Consider the following 21,702-nt stretch of genomic DNA (forward strand, 5'->3'; position numbering starts at 1 on the left):
ATTTAAACAACACAATGTATTCTGTGGAGGCTTTACAATTTTTGAATAATGGTATATCTGGATTTGTCATTAAACATGCTAGATTTAAAGAAGTAGTCACAGAGTAGAAAAATTGGGGATATGACAAAAAAAACCCAATATGCATTTAAAACCATATATATGAGATTGGTATGTTTGGTGTTGATTTTAGAATCATTTGGTAGATGAGAAGAAAATAAGACATTCTTCACAGGCTGACCTTTATTAAACATTTGCTGTTACAGTGAATAAGGAATTACTGTAAGTTAATACTGTGCCTTCTTAAGGAAACAGCTGGACATCATGGCACCACAGTCATGTCTGGGCTGTTTTAATGAAATGTGCTAACTATTCATTTCAGGCCAGCAGTCATAAATATTGCCTGGTTTCCTTTGTGTGTACTTACAGATGTTTAATGTAGGTGTTAAAGGTTTGTAGTGTTGCTGGTTTGTGTATTTATTTTTCGGACTGTTCCTTTAAAAATACATTTGTGGTGAAACATGTTTGTGTGTGCTATCTATCTATCTATCTATCTATCTATCTATCTATCTATCTATCTATCTATCTATCTATCTATCTATCTATCTATCTATCTATCTATCTATCTATCTATCTATCTATCTATCCATCCATCCATCCATCCATCCATCCATCCATCCATCCATCCATCCATACATACATACATACATACATCCATACATCCATCCATCCATCCATACATACATACATACATACATACATACATACATACATATAAACTGTGCATTTTACTTCTTCTGAAGGTATGACCCCGCTGCACTCCTTCCCCACACTAATTGCTGTATTTGCATGAAGCTTATTTGCCATTCAAATCACACCTGTCCACAACAGCAGCAGCATCCGGAGTTGCTGGGAAAGAAAAGACGTGATTCATGAGTGCTTTTGGCCAGAGAAGCTGTACATGCGCACCTCTTTTTTTTTGTGAGGCGATGGACTCAAGCTCATTCCTCAAGACTGTTTGCGAAAGAAAGAAACTTTAGATGTTTTAGATGTAATTCCATTTTGCCTTTTTATTCAAATTTATTGTAGGTATTAGAGCTGGATTACTGTTTTCTAGAATTTGAAATCACAATTTTATTTCAACATTGATTTCATCTATCAAACAATTTGTATTAATTATTCCTTTGTGCTTTTTTATTACCAGTAATTTCTCATAAAATGCATGACTACATTTTGCACTCTCTACGTAGTTCTACAGAAGACATGCTAACTTAAGAGGATGCAGAAATGTATTTTTACTTGGACATAGGTGACAAATCATCACGTTTATGGAGCATAACAAAAAACTGTAGGTTAGTGGCGCCCTCTACTGTGAAAACACTGACAGTGACAGGTTTTCTGAAAAGCTGTCAGTTCATAAAGTATTTTTATGAAGTATTGAGATGAGTAATCATAAACATGCTGAAATCGCGATTTAATTTAATAGCATTATATTTTATTCAATTACAACTTTTTTTTTTTTTTTTACACTTTTTTTCTATAAGTTTTATTTCAAATCCTTAACCAATATGATCAGATCAACCTCGGTATTTATAGTTGTGTTGTGCATGAACATTTCCTTATACTAGAATGACAGTAGACTATAGAAAATATATTTCATAAATAAACTGACCTAAATAGAAATTAAAAGGGTGTGAAGTAAACAACATGCGACAATTTTATAAAGTTGCACAGAACCGCAACTCACTACACTTTATTCTTTGATTCGTAAAAATACATACCAATAAAGAAAGTAGACTAAAGAGACAAAATAGGAACTTTGGTTCAAGCTTTAGATTTTGGATTACTTTCCAGAGAAGCAACTTACATATATCAAACACTCTTTAAAAATTCCCTTCCTAAAATTCTTCAGGACTGTATATGCCCAGATCTACCATCCTGCGCATGTAACACAAGCACTTTTTTTTATTTCCCTATCTTTCAAAGACGTGACTTTACAGACGTATGAAAAGTAAAAACTCTGCGGACCGCTAAGTTAAGCGGAAAAAACAGAGTCCACGTCACCGCGCTGTCGTCTTACCACCAGCAGATGGCACCAAAGAACCAGTTAGTCAGAAACGTGAGTAATAAGTTATTTTTGCTGCTTTTATGTTGCTATCTGCTGGCACAGCACTTGGACATATGTATATTTTGAGTGTAAATCTGTATGTCTGTAAAGTTCATTCACCTGACATGTAAATGACCTGCCGCCAGAGGTTATCTGCAGTTTTTCTTCAGGAACAACATGGGGCCTCCCTGATATAACTCCCTCCGACTGTAAACAAACTATCAGGAGCCAATGAGAAAGAGTGGGCGGAGCTTAATAGAGGAAAAAAAATACACCAAGAGCCATGCAAAAACGAGGTTATATCGTGTAAATGCATAACAAAGGGGAAAGCGAATGACTTCAGGAATAAGAACCGCGGGTGCAGGAAAGTAAGCTGTTCAGGTGAGCCGTGTGAAAGGTTGCTTTTGATCGCAAGATAAAGGTTGCGCCAATAAGTGGCTCTGGCTGCTACATGAAGTTGGGAAACAGGGTTTGACCTCGTGTTGACAGACAGCCTGGACTAAACGCTGCCTGCAGGAGAAGAAGAGGAATCAATTCTTGCAAACAGATTCAACAAAATAGTAGTAATAATAGTAATAACAACAACATCCTCTCCATATCTCAACTGTGCAGCCGCAAAAAGGGGAGTGTTTACTCGGAGACGCTCGCCAGTGTTGACCTCTAATAGACGTGGAAGGAACCAGCAGCAGAGGCTCTGCAGGACAGCTGCTGGCTGGTGAGTTCCTCAAACCCAACGACTGATTTTCATGCATCGACGCGTGGGAGCAAAACAGCACACCGATAACCCAGTTCAGGCTGAAACAGTCGTATTTTTTCCGCAGCTTCAGCCTGAGACGGGTTACGTTGCAAATTCCTGGCCAGCGTGCTGACGTCCCTGACGTATGGCGGCGGATCTATGGCCGCCTTCACTAATGCTAAACTTAGCGAGCTGCTCATACAAACTTTGTCCAGACCGTAGGATAACGCAAACCACACGGCTGCGGATGCGCTAAGACGCTCAAAATGGTAGCGTGAACTCGGGAGGTCACGCTTGCAAACGGCTCGTGAGTTTCCGTCAAGTCTCGTTGGCTCCACGGAAGCCGTTAGTCGCCGATTTTTAAAAGGAGGCCACTGTGGGCGCTTTGTGAAGAATATAGTGGCGTGACCCTTTAAAGGTGAAGTGAAACTGCTGCAATAACTCTCAAGTTGAGGATTGCGTAAAGGTATTTCTGAAAGGATGTTATGGCTTAACATTGAATAGCTAGGTAGTAAAAACTGTATTAAGTTTTTTTTTTTTTTTTAAAGTAGGACTCGTGTATTTATGCGTTTATTTTTTTAAATTATTACAGTGGACAATTTAATATAACCGTTTTAGAGGTTGTAATGATCTGTTTCCCCAAGCTTTTAGCTAGACTCATTCATTTTTCTTTTATGTGGTTTATTGTTTACTCATTGTCTACACTCTTGATTTATTGTGCAATCGTACTCTTTTTTTATCTGTATGTTTTACTCTTGTTTATATGATCTACTTTTTATTTTCTTTTAAGGTACTTTGAGTCTGTGATTGCAGTATTAAATGTGCTATATCAATAAGCACATTTTAATACCTCTGACTGAGGGCTATTCTATTTTCTTTTCTTTTTTTTTTCTCCACTTAATCATCTCAATGAATCTGATCTGAAACGTTCTTCACAGAAATTAAATTCTTTTACATCCTGTTGGACATTTATAAAAGCCTTTTCTGCATTTTTTGGGGGGGGTGGGGGATCATAGCATCGTCAATGAAAACTATTAGAATGGTCAAACTGGGACTAATGTATGACTCTTCAAAACACAGGTTTGGTATTTTTTATTTCTGAAAAAAAAAAAGAATTAATCCTTAGTTTTCTCCAACATTAGGCTAAGCAACTTTGTTTGTCCATAATAGGGGTTCATTCGTAGCAACAAACATGCAAAAAAGCCACAGAGATAAACAAAACGTTTACATTGATGTTCTTCGGTAATTGCCTCCAAAAGCACTTGATATTGTTATGACCAATCTTCCCAAAACTATGTTAAAAGAACAAGTAGTACCTTGCTTCATTTCAGTTTGGGTTTTTTGATAATAATTGTCCTGTTTAGAAGCCCATATTAGCCTAAAAAACATTATTGAAGTCAATAAGAAGAACTAGAGATTCTGTATTGCATCTCTAATTCAATACGGAATCAAACTCATTCACCGAGATATGTAGATGTCGGTGAATGAGAAACATTGTGATGACTATAAAGACATTTTGAATAATCCAAGTGCAATAGTAAACAATAAATTAGCAATTTTATGTCTTCCTAATGTTCCGCAGTTCTCTCTTGACTCCAGCAGAATATGCATTGCAAGACTATCCACTCATGCGTTAAAGCAAGGTGATTTGTATTCTATTCAAAAACTGTAAAAATAAATAAACAACATGACATTGACAATTACAAATTTCACCAGTATGGCGTACCCGTTATAAGCCATTTGTAGCAAACTTTGACTTGGTCATTTACTAACATGGAACCCAGACTAACTCCAGCTTCGTCATCTTTCAGGGAACATGATATAATTCAACTTTCCCCAGTAAGAAGTGGTGATGCCACCGCAATGGCGCTTCGCCACTTCACAGCACCAGGAGTCAGTTTCCCACTTTTGGCTCAGACTCAGTAGTCAAGGGCAGCGATGATTTACCGTCAGGGCTCCAGGAGGTGTAGCTAACAGCATTCAGACAGTGACTCAAGCTGCTCGGCTATTTCCACATCATCCTGTGGAGCAGACAACAGCTGAGGATTACATGTGTGTCCTTGTGCAGAGAAAGTTCAGCACACAATACGCCGCATTAGCACAGTGTGTGAGCTTTAAGAATAGCCTCCAGGTTTTCCTCTCCCTCTCTACAGTTAGGTAAAAGCATTTCCTCAATCTGTTTACCCACAGCTGATTTGTCTCTAAGGTGTTTAAATTAATGGTTTTATTAAGCTCTTAAAGTTGTTTGCTTTTTGTTTTGTAAAGTCTGACAAGTTGATTGTCTATGTGTTCTTTGAGGTCAATAACAATTATAGGTTTATTATTAACGTGACTGCATTGGATTTAATACTTGATAATGATTGAGTGAAAGCAGTGTGATTTTGTGATATCTTTATAATTCAATTGTAAATGAAAACTTAGAACATAATCAAATAGTTTTTATTTCAAATGAAAAGCTACAATTTGTACTATTATTATTTCCTATTATTATTATATTATATAGTGTTATTTCTCTTTTTTGATAAATAAACCAAAAAAAAATGCCCAAAAACTGCTGAGCTAACACCAGCTAAATTTAGTGGTAGTTTTCAAGCTATTTTCTGCAGAACAATAAACCTTTTTCATTAGAAAATATATATATATTTTTTAATTAAAAATAAACTTTAAATTTACACTGAACAAACAGCAAGTTGATCTTAGCTAACTAGTGAGTGTATCTGTAGCCCCTCTGCTGTTGGCTGCTTAGCAGATGCTTATAATTTTACAAATGTATTGCTTCAATAGGAATATTTGCTGCAAGTATTTATTTGTGTTTTATGTGTTGCTCTTTTATGGGACTGAAGAGAGGACAAAAAACTCAAAATAAAATAATAATAATAATAAAACTGCTAGGTTGAAGTTACTGCTACCACTTTCCTGATAGGTTGACTTCGATCCCAAGACCACATGCATGCCTGTTGCCCTGACAACACACCCTTCCTGCCTGTTTCCTTTTTTCCCCTCCACAGGGCAGTGTGACCAGAAATTGGTCACTCTTGGCACTTGCTGGGTTTTTCTGAAAATAACTGCCAACCATAAAAACAGTATGTTTGAAAACAAATATTACTGTTTTTTTGTTGTTTTTTAATTTTTGGAACCTTGATGCTGGTAACTATGAAAACAATGTATTATGACGAGGTGAGAGGGAAAATACCAACATGATCAAAGTTTTCTCTTTTCTCATGGAGCACAGAGGAACATAGCACTGCCCCCCACCCACCCCACCGTCTCCTGCTGCCCACTGCCAGTCAGCTGACTGAAAGAACGTTGGTTTGTTTACTTGTTTGCAAAAGACAAATTCATATGTTTGTGAGCAAACTTTCTGTAGCGGAAAAATGGACTAAAAGAGCGCCACCATTCACTCTTAGTAAGACAACTATACAATTAACAATCGTTTAATTTGAGAATCTAATTCCAGCCTTTATTCACAACCATTTTTGGTGATATTTGCAAAAAATACAACCCCATAATAACTTCGGTTATTAGTCAGCTTTTCATTTGTGAATGAACAGATTTGTTCCCTGAAAATGACGGTTCACTGCTTTTACCTCCCAGTCCTGTAAAACAAAAACAAAAGCCACCGCCACTTGCCGTGATCAAAAGTCCAACTAATACATGTTAAACAATAATACTCTGATATTCTGAGAAGATAGATGATTAAGTTTATTTTTCCTTTTCTCCGCCCATGTTCACATGATTTGCAGTATACACAGAACAGGCCTGAAGTAGGGAGATGACCTAGTTACTGACTGCCAGTGTATGTATAGCGCTTCACGCATGCTCACATGTTGCTAAGACTCAGCAGCATGAGCTGTTTCCACTGGACTCGGTCTCGACTGTGTTGTGTCAGAGCATGTTGTCACACCATCAGTGGATCACCTGTGTCAAAACAGCGGTAGAATATTGCAACACACTGGAATGCGGTTCAAAGCTCTACTGTTTAGATAAGACTCGCAGATCAAATTTTCTTTGTGGCCTGTATTAACCCTGATCTGTTTTGCTTAGTGGTAGGTCTTTGAGATGAAGGTTAATAGAAAGCTTGTCAGTTGTATAAAAAAAACCAAACAAACCCTGAGAGCAGTACAGTGCGGTGTCGGGCCTTGAACATAAACCAAACACGTGCACCTACGGTGACTGGTGTCCTGAAATAGCTGCAGCGTTTGTTTTGCACTCCTCCCCTTTCGTTTCCAGTGACATTTTCAGATTCAGTCTTGGACTGCATATTCACAGCTCGCCCGAGCAAGATTCGCATTTCCCTGTCTGTGTGTGTGTGTTCATCCAAGCAGGGGACAGAGTGGAGGTCGTGTATTTTTAGGCGTCGATTTAAAGTCGGAACAGCTGTGTATGTTTGTTGGCGAGCTCACTTATTGGCAGGAACGAGAGTGTTGACAAGTTTTATCCCTTACCATTTGCTTCCTTGTCCATCTTTAGGTCTTTGTTTCTGTGGACGGGATTACATATCTGAATGCGTTTTAAAAAAAAAAAATTATATTAATTTATTATATTTCCCTGAATGTATAAAGTAGCATTGATTTCTGTTGTTCTTTCTGTGTCCAGCACCATCATGGCGGGTGATATGATGTTGCTTATTCGAGGCTTGGCCAAGTTGAGCCAGGCTGTGGTGGAGACCCAGAGCAACGCCGTGCGCAGTGGAACCGGTATGTACACTATGTGACAGCTTTCTAACACCTTTCCCACATTTTTTTTAATTTGCTAATTATTTAGCAGTTTATACAGCCAACTATGGAGCATATGTGGACCTGGAACCAAATATTAGATATTTAACATTGTGGGGAATTGAGATGCTACTTCGCTAGCCATGTTGGTTAGCTGACTGTGGAAGAAAGCTCCAGTTTTAGTTTTACTGGACAGAGATCATCTGTGAATTGTGATTCTCAGGTTTTCTCACAGATTCATAGCTGGAGTTTAGGTCTGGACTTTGACTGGGACATTCTAACACAATGTAAATATGCTTTGATCTAAATCATTGAAATTGTGACATTGGATTTCTCTTCCTGCTGGTTCACCTTTAACCCAGCCTCCATTATTTCTCCCCATCCACTGTCTCTTCTAAATAAAAATATCCTTTCAGCATTATGCTGCCATCACCCAATTTTCTTCTGGAAAACATTTGCATAGCTATGTTTTCCAGAACATAGCTTTCCTCTTCATTTATGCGCTACTTTTTGATTTCACTAGATTACATAAAAATTTGTTATTTATAACACGATAATCTGAGGGAAAAAAAATTATCTTTTGCAAGTACCTTAGCAGTGGGTTCTTCTTTTCTCTTCACTGATTTCTGTACTTTAAAAAAAAATCCAACACATAGTTAGTGGCGGTATTAGTTGAATTTATTGGGTAAATGGAAAGGAAAGACTACAGCTTTGAAAGTCCCCTAGCAACATAAGCTTATAACAGCCGCACTAGAAAGATGTCTCGGGGTCACACAGGTCATCTTAACCCAAAGCTTTGTACAAAATTATGTTTAAAATTCATGTAGTTCATGTTTTTTTTATGTTAAAAAGGTTCCTTTTTGTGTTGCATCAGTACAAATCTGTCTCTTGTGCTACGCTTAACATATGGCTTGGATGATGTATAAAATATGCATGGTGTCAGATCAGCTTTCACGGGATCTGTGCTTGATTTGGTGGACAGTTGTTAAATTGCCAATATGCGTCTCCTGCTGTTTTACACCTGGAGCTCAGGCAAGTCAACAAACCGCACAGTCGAGAGTATTGGTTTGGCTTATGGCAGATGGGAAAAATATATATTCATATCAGGCCAAACTGTAAGCAACTTAGGATAAATACACACCTTTAAATTCCTAATGAAATGTTGTACTTTGTGGGGGTTTTTTGTGGTTTTTCTTACTCAGGAGTTGCAGGCGTTGGTGCTGCTGTCCAGAGCGCCCAATCAGCCGCAGAGCAAGGCCTGTCTGTAGCCATGTCGAAAATACAGGCAAGTTTCCGTTTTATCAATTAGTTAATCTGCGGCAGAGCGGCATCTCGCTGGTTGATTTGTAACCCGTGTACATCTACCGTTTGTTTCCAGGAGCTGTCCGGCCAACAGCAAAGCACCTCGGAGTCGGAGTTTGATTTTCCTCAGGAAGAGACGCCGTTCACATCATCAGAGTTCAGGGAAGAGCACGCGGACTTTACAGCTGATCACACAGAGACTGGTACTGACGGAACAGCAGGGACTAGCAACACGGGTGGGAAAAAGTCAATGTTTGAGGGATACAAAGATCCAAGCAACCAGTTTAGCGGCCACACAAGATCCTACCACCAACATGCCAGGTCTGTTTCTGTTAACAGTTTATATTTTTAAGCGGTATTTCTGTCGGATTGCATATTTAACGGTAATGATGTGTCCCCTCGTGTTTTACAGGCATTTCCTTGGACATCAGCGGTATAACCACAGCCTGAGCAGGCACGTGTTTAAGGAGGTTAATTATCCACACCAGGTCGGTCGGTTCAGGACCTACCATCAGGACCAGTCCTCAGTGGGAGGACTGACAGCTGAGGACATAGAGAAAACCAGCCAGAGCAAGAGGGCTGACTCGAAGCCGCACAAACAGATGGTAATTCCTGTTCCCATAACAACAGCTGGCGCTCGTCCCCCTGTAGACATCAGCTTTGCGCTCCCGGTTTAACAACGTGATGCGAAGGTTTCGTCACTTTGTCATCTGCAGCTGAGCGAACGAGCCAGAGAGAGGAAGGTGCCTGTGACCCGTCTCAGCAGATTGGCCAACTTCGGAGGTACGACCACATTACTGTGTCTGAGTCTGTGGGTGATTCATCCACTGTTAGTCTGACTACATCTGCGGTCATGGTTGCCCTCCTGCTAGTGTGCACGTACACCAGCAGCAGACTGTAACCATGACAAAAAACGCAATAAGTGAGCTAGATTATATTACTGCTTGAGTCCTTTCCTGGTTCACAGCTGCCACAAACATGCATCCATCCCACTATTTAATCTCTGCAGTTTACAACCACAATTAGTAGATCATGTTTTATAAACATAAACATAAATAAAAATAAAACTATTATCAGTGGACTCCTTTGGGGTGTCATAACCATGACTAAATGGCTCATACATCTGGTATTTAAGGAGAAATTTTGAACAAAAAATGTGCAGACAATCTAATAAATTTTTATTTTCAAAGCAACAATTATTCCTAATCAAACAGAAACAATGTAACATACTGGTAATTACAGGTATATTGGAGTCTACTCTGTATATGAGTTTAACATTCAGAAGACAGGCCACCCAATTAAAAATTTTCAATAAAGAATATAATAATCTCTTTTTGATGTCTTCCTCTCTTTGAGCACCAAACCGCAGTCCATGGAGCCTCAAAACAAACGGCCGAATTACCGACTCTGCATGCCTCCTGTTTGTTCTGCGGACTCCCGCTGACGGCCCAATTATTAGAACGAGGCGTGCTGAAGCAGAGACGCATGTAAAAGTTGCCGTTAACAAGCCCTTGAGGGCTGGAGTTTGAGATCTCGGTTTATGAGAACTACAAGCAGATATTAACTGGTTGATTACTGAGGCGACATGCCTGCTGGTAGCTGGCTGCAATAACAAATGTGCTGTTTGGCGCTCGCCAGCTGTAGTTTTGAAATGCCTTTACCGTAAGAAGAGGAGCTGGGAGATGAATTTTAGTTGCCGCGTCATGACTTCATGTCGAAATATTTTCAAATGTCAGACTTCGTCTTTCTTGTAATTCTTGGATCCTTCTGTCTTTACTCCCTTCTGCCCTATTGCTCCTTTTTCCTTATTTCCTTCCTTCCTGATACCGATAACTGGGTCATGGCTGCTAGACCCAGTAGGATGGGGTCCTTTTTGTCTTGAACAGGCTGTGTAAACGTTGGTTAAGCTTCACCTGAGTAATTTTATTACTTGAGTTGGTCTTTCACTCCTTTATGATTGGGCCACTGGCTTCACAACCATAACTTGACGGGGTCACGGTGTTACAAGAGATATTCCAGTCAGCTGCCAAACTAGATAATTTATAGAAATTAATGTTCAAAGACTTTTTGTCTTCATGTCTAAAACGGTCCTGTAATGACGGTTCTCGTAAATGCTGCGAAAGTTAGAGAATCCTCAAGACCCTGTAGTTTATCTACACATGATCATTTCGTGTGTAGATAAACGACTAATCAGTCGAATGGAGAAAATCTCAGATTGCAGCTCATCCAGTCTGTAGCTTAGAGCTTAATTTAAGATGCTGTATACATGACCATGTGTTGTGGACTTTAAACTGGAACTTTGAAAGCGACTGTACAGCGAACAAAAGTAAACCCAGAGCGTTCTGGGATAAATCGGGAGAGGACGGCCAACACAAACACGTCCGTCAGAATTTAGCCGCAGCTCGTTTCCAGTCCAGCAGGATCTACTGGGGCCACAGCGCGAAGCAGCAGGTAGCTGAGCGACGATTCAGCATGTTGACTGTTGTAAGTAACATTTAGAAGGTGTTGAAAAGTGTGGGCAGAGCAGGTTTAGAAACGTGGCCTCTGCTCGTCCTTCGCTCTCCTGTAACAGTCGGTAAGAAACGTCAGCAAGTTCATTACCTTTCACACAGCTGTGTGTGGAAATTGTACACATTTTAGTATCGGGAGAAGCATCAAGGTTTATAGTCATGACTCGGTTGGCTTGTTTCCTTGGCTACAACCTAGCTCCGATGTCTTCTTGTCTTTGCCGTGATTCTCACTGCTTCCAAAGATTTTGCTGAGGGTTTTGAGGACTTTTTGGGTGAGAAAATCATCTTACAGGAGGAGAATGAGTGCATAAGCTGTGCACTGTGGAAAGCAAATGTATAATTTATACAATAATGTACTACAAAGTATATTTTAAAAGCAAAAAAACATAGAATTATGAAATTGTTTGGTAAGTCTAAGACAAAAGTTGCAGCATGTCTCCAACTTAATTCTGAGTGCACAAGTGAAGATTTGTATGATTCTTAAGCCAGCGATGAGAAAGAAATTACGCTACGTGATATCTGAGTTCAGTGGCTTGGAAACCTAGCAAACAGGAATCCCGACTGGGGTATAAAAGTTTGATGTTTATTTCCAAGTGTCACCAAATTAGCCTACACTGATAAAAAAAAGACCCACATATGAAGCTATTTAGCTTACAGAGAACTCATTTGAAATACAATCATTAAAATAAAACCTGCCCATATTCTTTCTTGATAAACCTTGTGCTCATAAGAAGCTGATTGGTTATCTGCAGCTGTGGCATGTGTCCTTGTTCCTTCCCTTAATTTCAAGTTTCTAATTGTTTCATAATCCAGGGCAAAAAAAAAAAAGTGTTTTTCCAGCCTAATGGATGAGAGGATATAAGAGTATACCTTCAGCTCATCACAATTCAGCAATGTGATGCATAATGCATCACATTGCAAAGAATAATGCAAAATAAATATTGAAATAATTGTATGTGCTATTAAGGTATGACTTAAAATTTTTAATTGAGATATTTAAAACGTTACTGTATAACGTGTTCCATAAATTGTAGCCGTATTTAAATAATTATAGATGTATTCATTTATTTCCAGCTGTATTCTAAAATGGCATGTGTAAATAATAGTCAATTGACAGCACTTGGCAGTGCACATATATAGAGCAGTATTTTTGTAAACACATTGCTGCTCCGTTGGATCAAATGATGGACAGGCGCTTGTGCTCGCGTCGGAAAAGTACCTGTCAGTCAGGGATGAGGACACACTGACTTTAGAGAGATGTATTCATACTCGCCCCTAATTGCACGATTAGGAGTCCGTCTTTTGTTTTGCCTCTGCGCATTTAACGTCAGCATTACAAGAACAGAATTTTGCTGGATTCATGTATTCAGACTCCGTACAACTAGGCTGTGATCACTGCTGAGGATATCAGGCTGTATGTAAGGCAGTAAAGACGCAGAGCGTCCTCCTTTTCATCCACGCAGAGATACGGCTCAGATTTGTTGTTCCCGCAATCCGCTGACTAGCAGATTATGTAATGCGAGGTTGCGTAAGGTGAAAGCTCGACATGGAGGAACTTGTTCACAAACAATCCTCTGCTTCGTGTTTTTATTATCAACAGACAGGCTCCTCAAAGGAAGCGGCTCGGTTAGCATTGCTCTGCTCCACGGCGGAGCTTTCATTTACTGAAGAGTTAAACGCCGCACTTTGCACACACAGAAACACTCGATGTTTATATGCTTGCAGGTTGACTGAAATGCTCTTTTAGGTCACTGCATGGTGGCGTTTTTGAGTGACACTGCTGCTTTGAGTGTGTCTTTACCTATGTGTAAAAATGCATTGATGTTTTATTTCTTTATAAATGAATTTAATGGAAAATCTGTGTGTGTGTGTGTGTGTGTGTCTCTGTTTCTGCACAGGTTTAGCTGTAGGTTTAGGTATTGGAGCCCTAGCAGAAGTCGCAAAGAAGAGCATCGGAATGAACGGAGCTGCAGGTATAGTAAAATAATTATTCTGGTGTGAATATTAATGTTTTGAATGTCTGTATTTAGGCCTGTATTGTATGTTAGGTATTCTTCTCCACTCCAGAAGAAAACATCTCATCTTCTCTCATGCATGTTGTCACATGTTACGCACATTTCAAAAACCGCCTCCCTGATGAGCTCACCTCTTAAGCAAGCATTGCTTCTCTGTTCCAATGACCTACTAATCCTAAGCTGAAACAGAGCTCCCAGGCGCAAATCCCAGGCTTTTGTGCAAATGCTGGCCGCTATTTTTGTCTTTATTTATTCTCTAATCCCAGCGAGAACGCTCCGAACATACTCATGAGCGAGCGACTGGTAAATCTTTGTTAAAGCCTCCGAAGGTGTCTACCTGACGGCCCACTGACATAAAAACACACAAACACTCCCCCACCTCAGCGCGTCTTGTAAACAACACCCGGCAGTCTGTTGTCCCCACAGTTGTACACTACAACGGGTCACGTTCTGTTTTGGACGAGGTTGGAAGCGAGAAATCGCCTCCTTTTGAAATACCTATAATGTTTGGTCGGGTTCAGACACTTTTTTTTTTTCAACTGAGGACATTCCTTGTTTACTTTTACAGAAATATGAGAGAATCCATCTTGTCAGGCTCTGGCTTATTTTGTCTGTTTCCAAACCAAGTTATCAGACCATTCAGAGCTTTGCGTCATTTTGCAACAATGTTTCCTGGGTGTTCACCGTGTCTGCTACGTAGTTTGTGGAAAACTGGAAATTGAACTGTGAGATGTTCGAAGGTTAAAGATATTATTTTATAAGACAACTCTGCTGTAAACATCTCCACTGATTTCTCCTTCACTCCTCAGCTGTGTTTCTTGATCTTCATGACGCTGTTTGTTCACTGATGTTCTCTAACAAAATCTGAGACCTTCATAGAACAGAAAACATGTTTAATCGCTCTTAAACGTATCGAAAAAAAGTTACGCTTTGTGCATTTAACCAGTTGCATTACATCTGTTTTTAATGAAAACCTGCCAGATGTGAAACAGAATCATCTACTGTTTCAAGCCTATGTTTATGAAACCCAAATAAAATGTTGTTTTTTTCTCAGGTGAAAGTAAGAAATCTGTTCTGGAATCCAGCCCCTTCCTGTCCGAGGCCAACGCTGAGCGCATCGTCAGGACTTTGTGCAAAGTCAGAGGAGCCGCTCTTAAACTTGGACAAGCTCTAAGTATTCAAGGTGAGCTACAGAACATTAAATCAGTAACGTTTATTCTTGAAAACTTTATTCTCCAAACCTCAAGACAATGTTTGTGATTCACAAAGTGTTTTAGAAGATTTTGATATCTCTCTAAGACCGTCCTAAATGTATGTAAAATAATTTTTTGTCAACGGGAGGCATTCCTTTTGAACTGATTGTGTAAAAGGAAAGAAAACACAGATGTTTTATGGCCATGTCTGCATAATTTCTCTGTCAGATCTTTTACATTAACACTGACCTGCCTGTGGATTACGCTTTATTTGCTTTCAAGCAATCTTCAGGTAATTAAAGTACACCGCTAACCGCAGCAGACATGCTAGCGGTGAAGTTATGAACCCGGCTCAGGTAACGGCAATAAACACCTCGTCCTGAATTTGTTTACCACCTCTTGCCGGTCCCACAGCTTGACCTTGTCCTGGTTAGCTCCCTCCTCTGGTATTCATGTTCACCATAAACATGCTGGTCCAAACTTGGAAAGCGCAATTCAGGGAATGAGTAAACATAGCTCTGCGTACTCAAGTAAAGGACGTAATCTTCCCACTGTTTTCCAGTCAGGTTAGACCTGGTGCACAGGTGCGTCATGGATGGCAGAGCTGGGACGCCTATCTTTAAATCGGTAACAAGGCGATTCCTAAATGATGACAGAGGAGGTCTGTAGCCTCAGATACTGTGAATGGTGCAGATAAGCTGAGTGAAATAATAAAAATCGCCGCAGGCTTCACTGCCCTCTGCTGACATTTATCTGTCACAGCGGGAACGCTGCTCTTGGATTGTTCAACCGTTGGTCCCTTTCACCACAAGTCCAAAATAGTGTTCACCTTCAGAGGACCCAACTGTTTCAAAGGTTAATAATAATCGTAGTTTTCACCAAAAAGTCTGGAGCTCCTCTACCTGCGCAGTTAATCTGCATATCAGGATTTATTTCCCAGTAGAGATATGAGATTTTGTGTTGTTCTGTGGGGCTGTCTTAATATAATAAGGATTTTTTAAAGGATAATCTTAAAAAAAAACCTTAGGTCCAATACTCTTTTGAAAAAATGTTTCCTTTGCAAATTTTCAGTTCAGCTTCTATGTCTTGCTGAGAAACATTTTGTGTTTCTGTGTGTTTCAGACGATGCGTTTATCAATCCTCAACTCGCCAAGATCTTTGAGCGTGTCAGGCAGAGCGCTGACTTCATGCCAATCAAACAAATGACAGTAAGTGTCGTCTCTCCAACAAAAACCTTCATATTTCCTGATGAATGTAAATTAGTCATACGCCCAGCTTTACGTGAAACGTAAAGATTTAGATTTAAATCAGTTTTTTACATTCACCATCATGTTTCTAATGATTGAAAATAATATTGGCATTTTGAAATGGTGGAACCAGAGTCTCGACTTGAATCGGATGGAGAATCTGTGTAGGGACATAAAGATTAGGGCGATGACAAGGAGCCCTAAGATTAAGAGTTAAAATATCAGTGGAAAGAAGCTAAAAGTCGCTCAGCAAGTATAAGAAGGATTTTATTTCTGTAATTGATGAGACTTTTCCATTTACTGTTAAGATGGATATACAGTACAGACCAAAAGTTTGGACACACAGTTGTGTCCAAACTTTTGGTCTGTACTGTACATTTTCAACATTGTATCTTTGTGTTAAAATGCAAATAAATTTTCCTTGTAGCACGTATTTGCCTTTGCTACCAGAAAAAAACGTGATAACTTTAATTCCATTATCTGTGCTAGACGCTCTGCCTGCTCCCATGAAGAATCGCTCAACTCGCCATGCTAAATCCTCATAGGCTAGCATGGCAAGGGACCTGCGCTTATCTTCTGACAGTTATTCATCAATCCCTAATTCCCAAGTGGACATTTTAATTCATATGGGAACTGTGTTAAAGTGTAAAGGTCTCAGAAGAAGATTGAGGATTACGTTAAAAAAAACGTCCTAAACAAAGTTTGTTTCTTTAATCTGGGATCTGATTGGAAATTTCAATTGCCTGATGAAGAAATAGTACTTGTACTATTCATTTAAAATCACTTAAAAAGGTACAGTGAGGGAAGAAAAAAGCAAAAGACATTTGTTTTTCTCCATCTGCAGAAGGCGCTGAACAGCGACTTGGGTCCAAACTGGAGGGACAAGCTGGCATCGTTCGAGGATCGTCCGTTCGCAGCCGCCTCCATCGGGCAGGTGCACCTGGCGAGGATGGAGGACGGCAGGGAGGTGGCCATGAAGATACAGGTTAGGACGTAAACATGTGTGTGGACACAGGATATTCCCATGTTATTAGGACCAACAGGATTACTGGAGAGAGAGTGTGTACACCATCCATAATCTGATCCCTCTGATCTGTTTGCAGACAGGTCAGAGTCTCTGTAGAACAAGTCCAACTAACATGAGGGAGGAGTAATTGTAGTAGAACTACTCTATATTAAAGAGATTGAGTTTAAGAAATGAAATTGCTGAGTTGAAATAAATAAAGGTACTTTTTTTTTTTTTGTATGTTTCTGTCCTCAGTATCCTGGTGTGGCTCAGAGCATCAACAGTGACGTCAACAACTTGATGACTGTGCTGAACATGAGCAACGCTCTGCCTGAGGGTACGCACTCACCGAACTCATCCCAACACACAGGCTGGTCACCTCCTCCAATCTGCTCCCCTCCTTTCTGTTTTATTTCATCTCCTCTGGGCCTCTAAGACATGCATTACTCTCACTTACTCAGACATCTGCTTAACGTCTGAGGGAGCGGTTGTATCATTGCAAGTTGGAGACTTCTTTGACTCTTAGTCCATCTTGGTTAAGGGGAAAGAAATCTAGCTATCAACACACACTTTAGACATTTGGTAAATGTTTTTTTCTTCTTAAATTAGTTTTTGTCTTTGCTCGTCTTTAGGTCTGTTTCCAGAGCATCTGATAGATGTAATGAGAAGAGAGCTGGCCCTGGAGTGTGACTACATCAGAGAAGCTCAGTGTGCAAAAAAGTTCAGGTACTTCAGAACAAAATGTGATTTTTTATTTTATTTTATTTTTTTTTAATATGCAGAAACCCCTTCATGTTGCCTTTTGGTAGTTTTACATTTACAAGCCTTCCTGTGTGGATATTATAACAGCTGCTGAAGAAAATGTTTTTTTTGTTGTTTTTTTTACATCCCTTGTGTTTTAATTATTCAGTTATTCTGAAGTCATTCTACCACAGATCTGGAGAATGTGGAACAGATTAATTCTCCTGCAGTAGAGCAGTGTTTTGGATGGACAGTCCTTTTTCTTTCTTTTTTTTTTTAGTTTTGGGTAGTTGTAGGTGGTTAGTCAGAAAAACAGCACCCTTGTTTTGAAATTAACAGTAGTTTCTGTGTTCAGATTTTTGCATTACCGCCACCTTGTGGTATAGTTGGAAACATGCCACAGAGCTCTTTTTAAGAGTATGAAGTTTGATTTGATCATTTTCCATGTCTGGATAAGTACAGAAAATTGAAAATGGATTGTGGAAAAATTATTTTAAAACTTTATGCACTTTTGTCCTCTAATGTTTGCCATAAAACTTTAGTCAGTAGAAAACAACTTAAATATATCGGATGGTCTATATTTAAGTCATTCTGTGTGTATTTGTTGCCCCTGCTGTGTTTTGCTTTTGGATTTTTTTTTACATCTTTTCTCTGGAGTGAGTTGTGTTTTTATATATATATATATATATATATATATATATATATATATATATATATATATATATATATATATATATAATAAAAAACAAATATGAGCACAAATAGCAAATAAACCATATCTCTTTAGCAGAGAAAATTTTCTTAAATATAAATGTGTTTTTCTCATTGCTTTCTAAATGTTCTAATTTATTTAATCTTGTATGGGATTGCACTCAATCACCTTGCTCAGTACAATACAATTTAATTGTGATATGCAGATTTATAATACGAACTGCCTCTGTGCTTCGTTGGGGCTCATGGATGCTTGTATCTCCCTCCTCTGGCGTAGGGAGCTGCTGAAGGACGATCCGTTCTTCTACGTGCCGGAGGTGATCGAAGAGCTGAGCAGCAGCCACGTCCTGACTACTGAACTGGTTCCTGGATTTCCCCTGGACAAGGCAGAGAGCCTCTCGCAGGAGCTGAAGAATGAGGTGAGACTAATGATTTACCCCCGACCCGTTGGAGCATTCTGGCTTTCTATGTTCCACTTGATCCCATTTCATTAACACCACAATCTGTATGCTATAAGTAAATATAAACACGTTGCATTTGGTGTTAACAATTAGCCAAACCAGACACAGGACGTGTTTGTTTCTTCCCTCAGATCTGCCAGAACATCTTGTTCCTGTGCCTCAGAGAGCTGTTTGAGTTCAGGTACATGCAGACGGATCCAAACTGGTCCAACTTCTTCTACGATCCAAACACGCACAGGGTGAGTCTGCTCACAGCCTAAATAAGCCTGTTGGTTATAATACTGTCTCCAGAGATTATGTGCCTTGCAAAAAATATTCATCCCCCTCGAACTTTTGCCCTGTTTTGTCCCGGTCCAGCAACAGGCCTCAGTGTGTTTGGATGGGCTTGTTTCTGACAGACCAACACAAAGAACTTATGCATGAATTTGCAGTGAAAGAAAATTATAAATCATTCTCAGCATTTTTATTAAAAACAAAAATCTGAAAAGTGTGGCAGGTATGTGCATATTTTCATTTAGCGCTCCAGTTCTTCTCTGATTAGTCATCTGGCTTCATTCTCTTGTTTGTTCTGTAATGTTGCTAACAAACATCTATGGACTTATATTTATTAACTATAAGCACTGGGTTTTTATTTAGGGATATCAGACGTCACACTTTTCCGAGTTTTATTTCGAAAGGTTGTTTTTTTCCCCCTTCACACTCCTACACTACTTGTGTGCTGGTCGATCGCATAAAATGTCGGTAAAATACATGAACGTTTATGGTTGTTTTGCTGAATAATCAATGCAGAAAAGTTTATTCCGCAATTTGCAGATGAGATGGAGAGGATTACGGTAAAATAAATGAATGACTGTTTCATTATGTATCGCTAGGTGGCGCTGTTGGACTTTGGTGCTACTAGGGGTTTTGATCAAAGTTTCACAGATGTCTACGTAGAGGTAAGGTCATTACTTTTTTCTCTTCGTAGCTGTGTTTATTGGTATGTTATTCCGGCAGGAATTCATTTAGGAGGCTAAATATTTTCTCCACATTTCTTAATCTTCCCATGCGACTAGATTATCCGTGCCGCCGCCGAAGGCGACAGAGAGGGAGTGCTGAAGAGATCTATTGATATGAAGTTCCTGACAGGATACGAGTCCAAGGTAATGATGTTTTTCTTCACCTGTTTCACCTCCTAAAGTTTAACATCTTCTGTTTACCGGAGATAGCTCAGAATGTGGAGACGCACCCTTACACTGCCTTCTTCATCAGGCGATGATAAACGCCCACGTGGACGCGGTGATGATTCTTGGCGAGGCGTTCGCGTCGTCCGAGACCTTCGACTTCGGCGCCCAGTCCACCACCGAGAGGATCCACAACCTGATCCCGGTGATGCTGAAGCACCGGCTCACCCCGCCTCCGGAGGAGACGTACTCGCTGCACCGCAAGATGGGCGGCTCCTTCCTCATCTGCTCCCGGCTCAACGCCAAGCTGCAGTGCAAGGATATGTTCCAGAAGGCGTACGAGAAGTACTGGGAGGGCCGCACGCCTCCCACTGTCTGAGCTGGTCCGGTGTGGATTCGACGGACTCGTCCTGGGGCCAACAGCAAAGTGCCGATCGATTGGGCGGGAGGGGGTTGAGTTTAGACGAACTGCAGAGTGGAGGATGTGAGGACAATGCGTTTCCTGTTTGACGTTTCAAGGAGCTATTATACAGTTTCAAAGGAACATCTGAAGTGGGAGCAACAGCTTGCTGAACGAAAGGAGATGAATGTAGAAAAGTTGGAGTAATCTCTGCTATTTTCGTTATGAACATTTTCTCATTTTGTGTTGCTGTGTTTTCGTTTTGTTGTTCAACTTTTAGGTACCATAAACTCGAAACACCTAAAAGTCAAAAACAAAAGAAAGAAAGAAATCATGGCATTAATAAGACTTTGTTGACTTTTCGGGTCTCACTTTTGACCAATTTGTCTGCGCCGGAAACAGTAGGTAATTTTGATTTATGAATATAAGGAAAACGCTGATTAAGAATAGTTTAGCGACCGTTTTGTTGTTGAAGTCGAGAGGTTTCGTCAGCTTTTACGCACAAGCTCTGACTCGCAGTGTATTATTAGCTCACCGGTCATATTTCACTCGGTTTATAACTCTGTAGCTGCTTCAATTTCAATGGGACTAACATTGATGAAAATAGTTTGTCGCATTTAAAAAAAACAACAAAAAAACGTTTTGTTTTGAGGCATGATTTTTGTTTAAACCAGCTGATATTGACATTCTGTCCTGGTTCTGATTTTCAGCCATACTTTTCATTGTATTCCAGTCGGTTACAAGTCTAAAAACAAAATGTACGTGTAGCTAACACAAAACGAAGGGTCCTTCCTGCGGTTAGTCATGAATGTTCGTGAGACGACGCAGCGGGCAGGAGGCTCGTCATCCACTCGCCCGTGGGCTGAAATTGCTTCCCACACGCCGGTGATCTTTCCACGCCTCCTCGGGGACAGACTCCTCCGTCACCTGGCGGCCATGTGACTGTAAAAGTTCTCAACGTTTTGATGTGTGAATGCAGTTTTAATGCTACCTGGTGTGAAAAGGGGGGGGGGGAAAGCAAAGGGTAATGTGCCTGTCATTCTCTGCAGAAGGCTTTTAGCCTGAAAATGTCGATTTTTGTTTCTAATGACCGTTTCCAATTTTATAATCAAAATGCAACTGAAAGTTAGAACAATATATTGTATAGAGAGATTAAATGTTTAAGCCCTAGCCTTGTGTCTGCGTGGTATTATCAGATAAAGCCAGCCGCCACTCGGTAGAGATGTGCTAAAATTTACGTCTGAAAAATCCAACCTTAATTTTTGAAATGGAAGACGATTCAAAATCAAGAAATATTTATTTTATTTTCCTGTTTTTTTTTTTTGTTCGTTTTTTTTAGTTTTAGATGCCACAGTTATAGGTACTTGTAGTATCTCCTTTCACTGTGGTTGCTACAGT

At 39.8% G+C, this 21,702-nt stretch overlaps 1 protein-coding gene across 5 annotated transcripts; it reads left to right on the forward strand.

The window, feature by feature from the left end:
• The first annotated feature begins 2,349 nt into the window (after nucleotides 1–2,349).
• Nucleotides 2,350–21,474, forward strand: coq8aa (coenzyme Q8A, genome duplicate a). Of its 5 annotated transcripts, XM_032585014.1 has the most exons (18): nucleotides 2,350–2,485; nucleotides 2,717–2,819; nucleotides 7,437–7,537; nucleotides 8,758–8,840; nucleotides 8,934–9,178; nucleotides 9,270–9,462; nucleotides 9,574–9,640; nucleotides 13,266–13,340; nucleotides 14,437–14,565; nucleotides 15,698–15,783; nucleotides 16,667–16,807; nucleotides 17,084–17,165; nucleotides 17,461–17,554; nucleotides 18,558–18,699; nucleotides 18,873–18,980; nucleotides 19,614–19,679; nucleotides 19,797–19,883; nucleotides 19,993–21,474. In XM_032585014.1, exons 3-18 carry the CDS (start codon nucleotides 7,444–7,446, stop codon nucleotides 20,281–20,283), a joined length of 1,983 nt encoding a protein of 660 aa, XP_032440905.1. In that variant the 5' UTR covers nucleotides 2,350–2,485; nucleotides 2,717–2,819; nucleotides 7,437–7,443; the 3' UTR covers nucleotides 20,284–21,474. The 5 variants fall into 5 exon arrangements, with proteins under 5 accessions (XP_032440905.1, XP_032440906.1, XP_032440907.1 ...); XM_032585015.1 differs by lacking the exon at nucleotides 2,717–2,819; XM_032585016.1 differs by lacking the exons at nucleotides 2,350–2,485; nucleotides 2,717–2,819 and adding an exon at nucleotides 2,989–3,306.
• The last annotated feature ends 228 nt before the right edge of the window (nucleotides 21,475–21,702 follow it).

Source organism: Xiphophorus hellerii, chromosome 15 (assembly GCF_003331165.1).
Source record: "Xiphophorus hellerii strain 12219 chromosome 15, Xiphophorus_hellerii-4.1, whole genome shotgun sequence".
NCBI lineage: Eukaryota > Metazoa > Chordata > Actinopteri > Cyprinodontiformes > Poeciliidae > Xiphophorus > Xiphophorus hellerii.

Coding starts and splice junctions, on each gene's coding strand:
- coq8aa (XM_032585014.1), top strand. CDS start 7,444: ATGGCGGGTGATATGATGTTGCTTATTCGAGGCTTGGCCAAGTTGAGC. Junction 15,784..16,666: donor TGCCAATCAAACAAATGACA/GTAAGTGTCGTC, acceptor CTCCATCTGCAG/AAGGCGCTGAACAGCGACTT. Junction 19,884..19,992: donor TGACAGGATACGAGTCCAAG/GTAATGATGTTT, acceptor CTTCTTCATCAG/GCGATGATAAACGCCCACGT.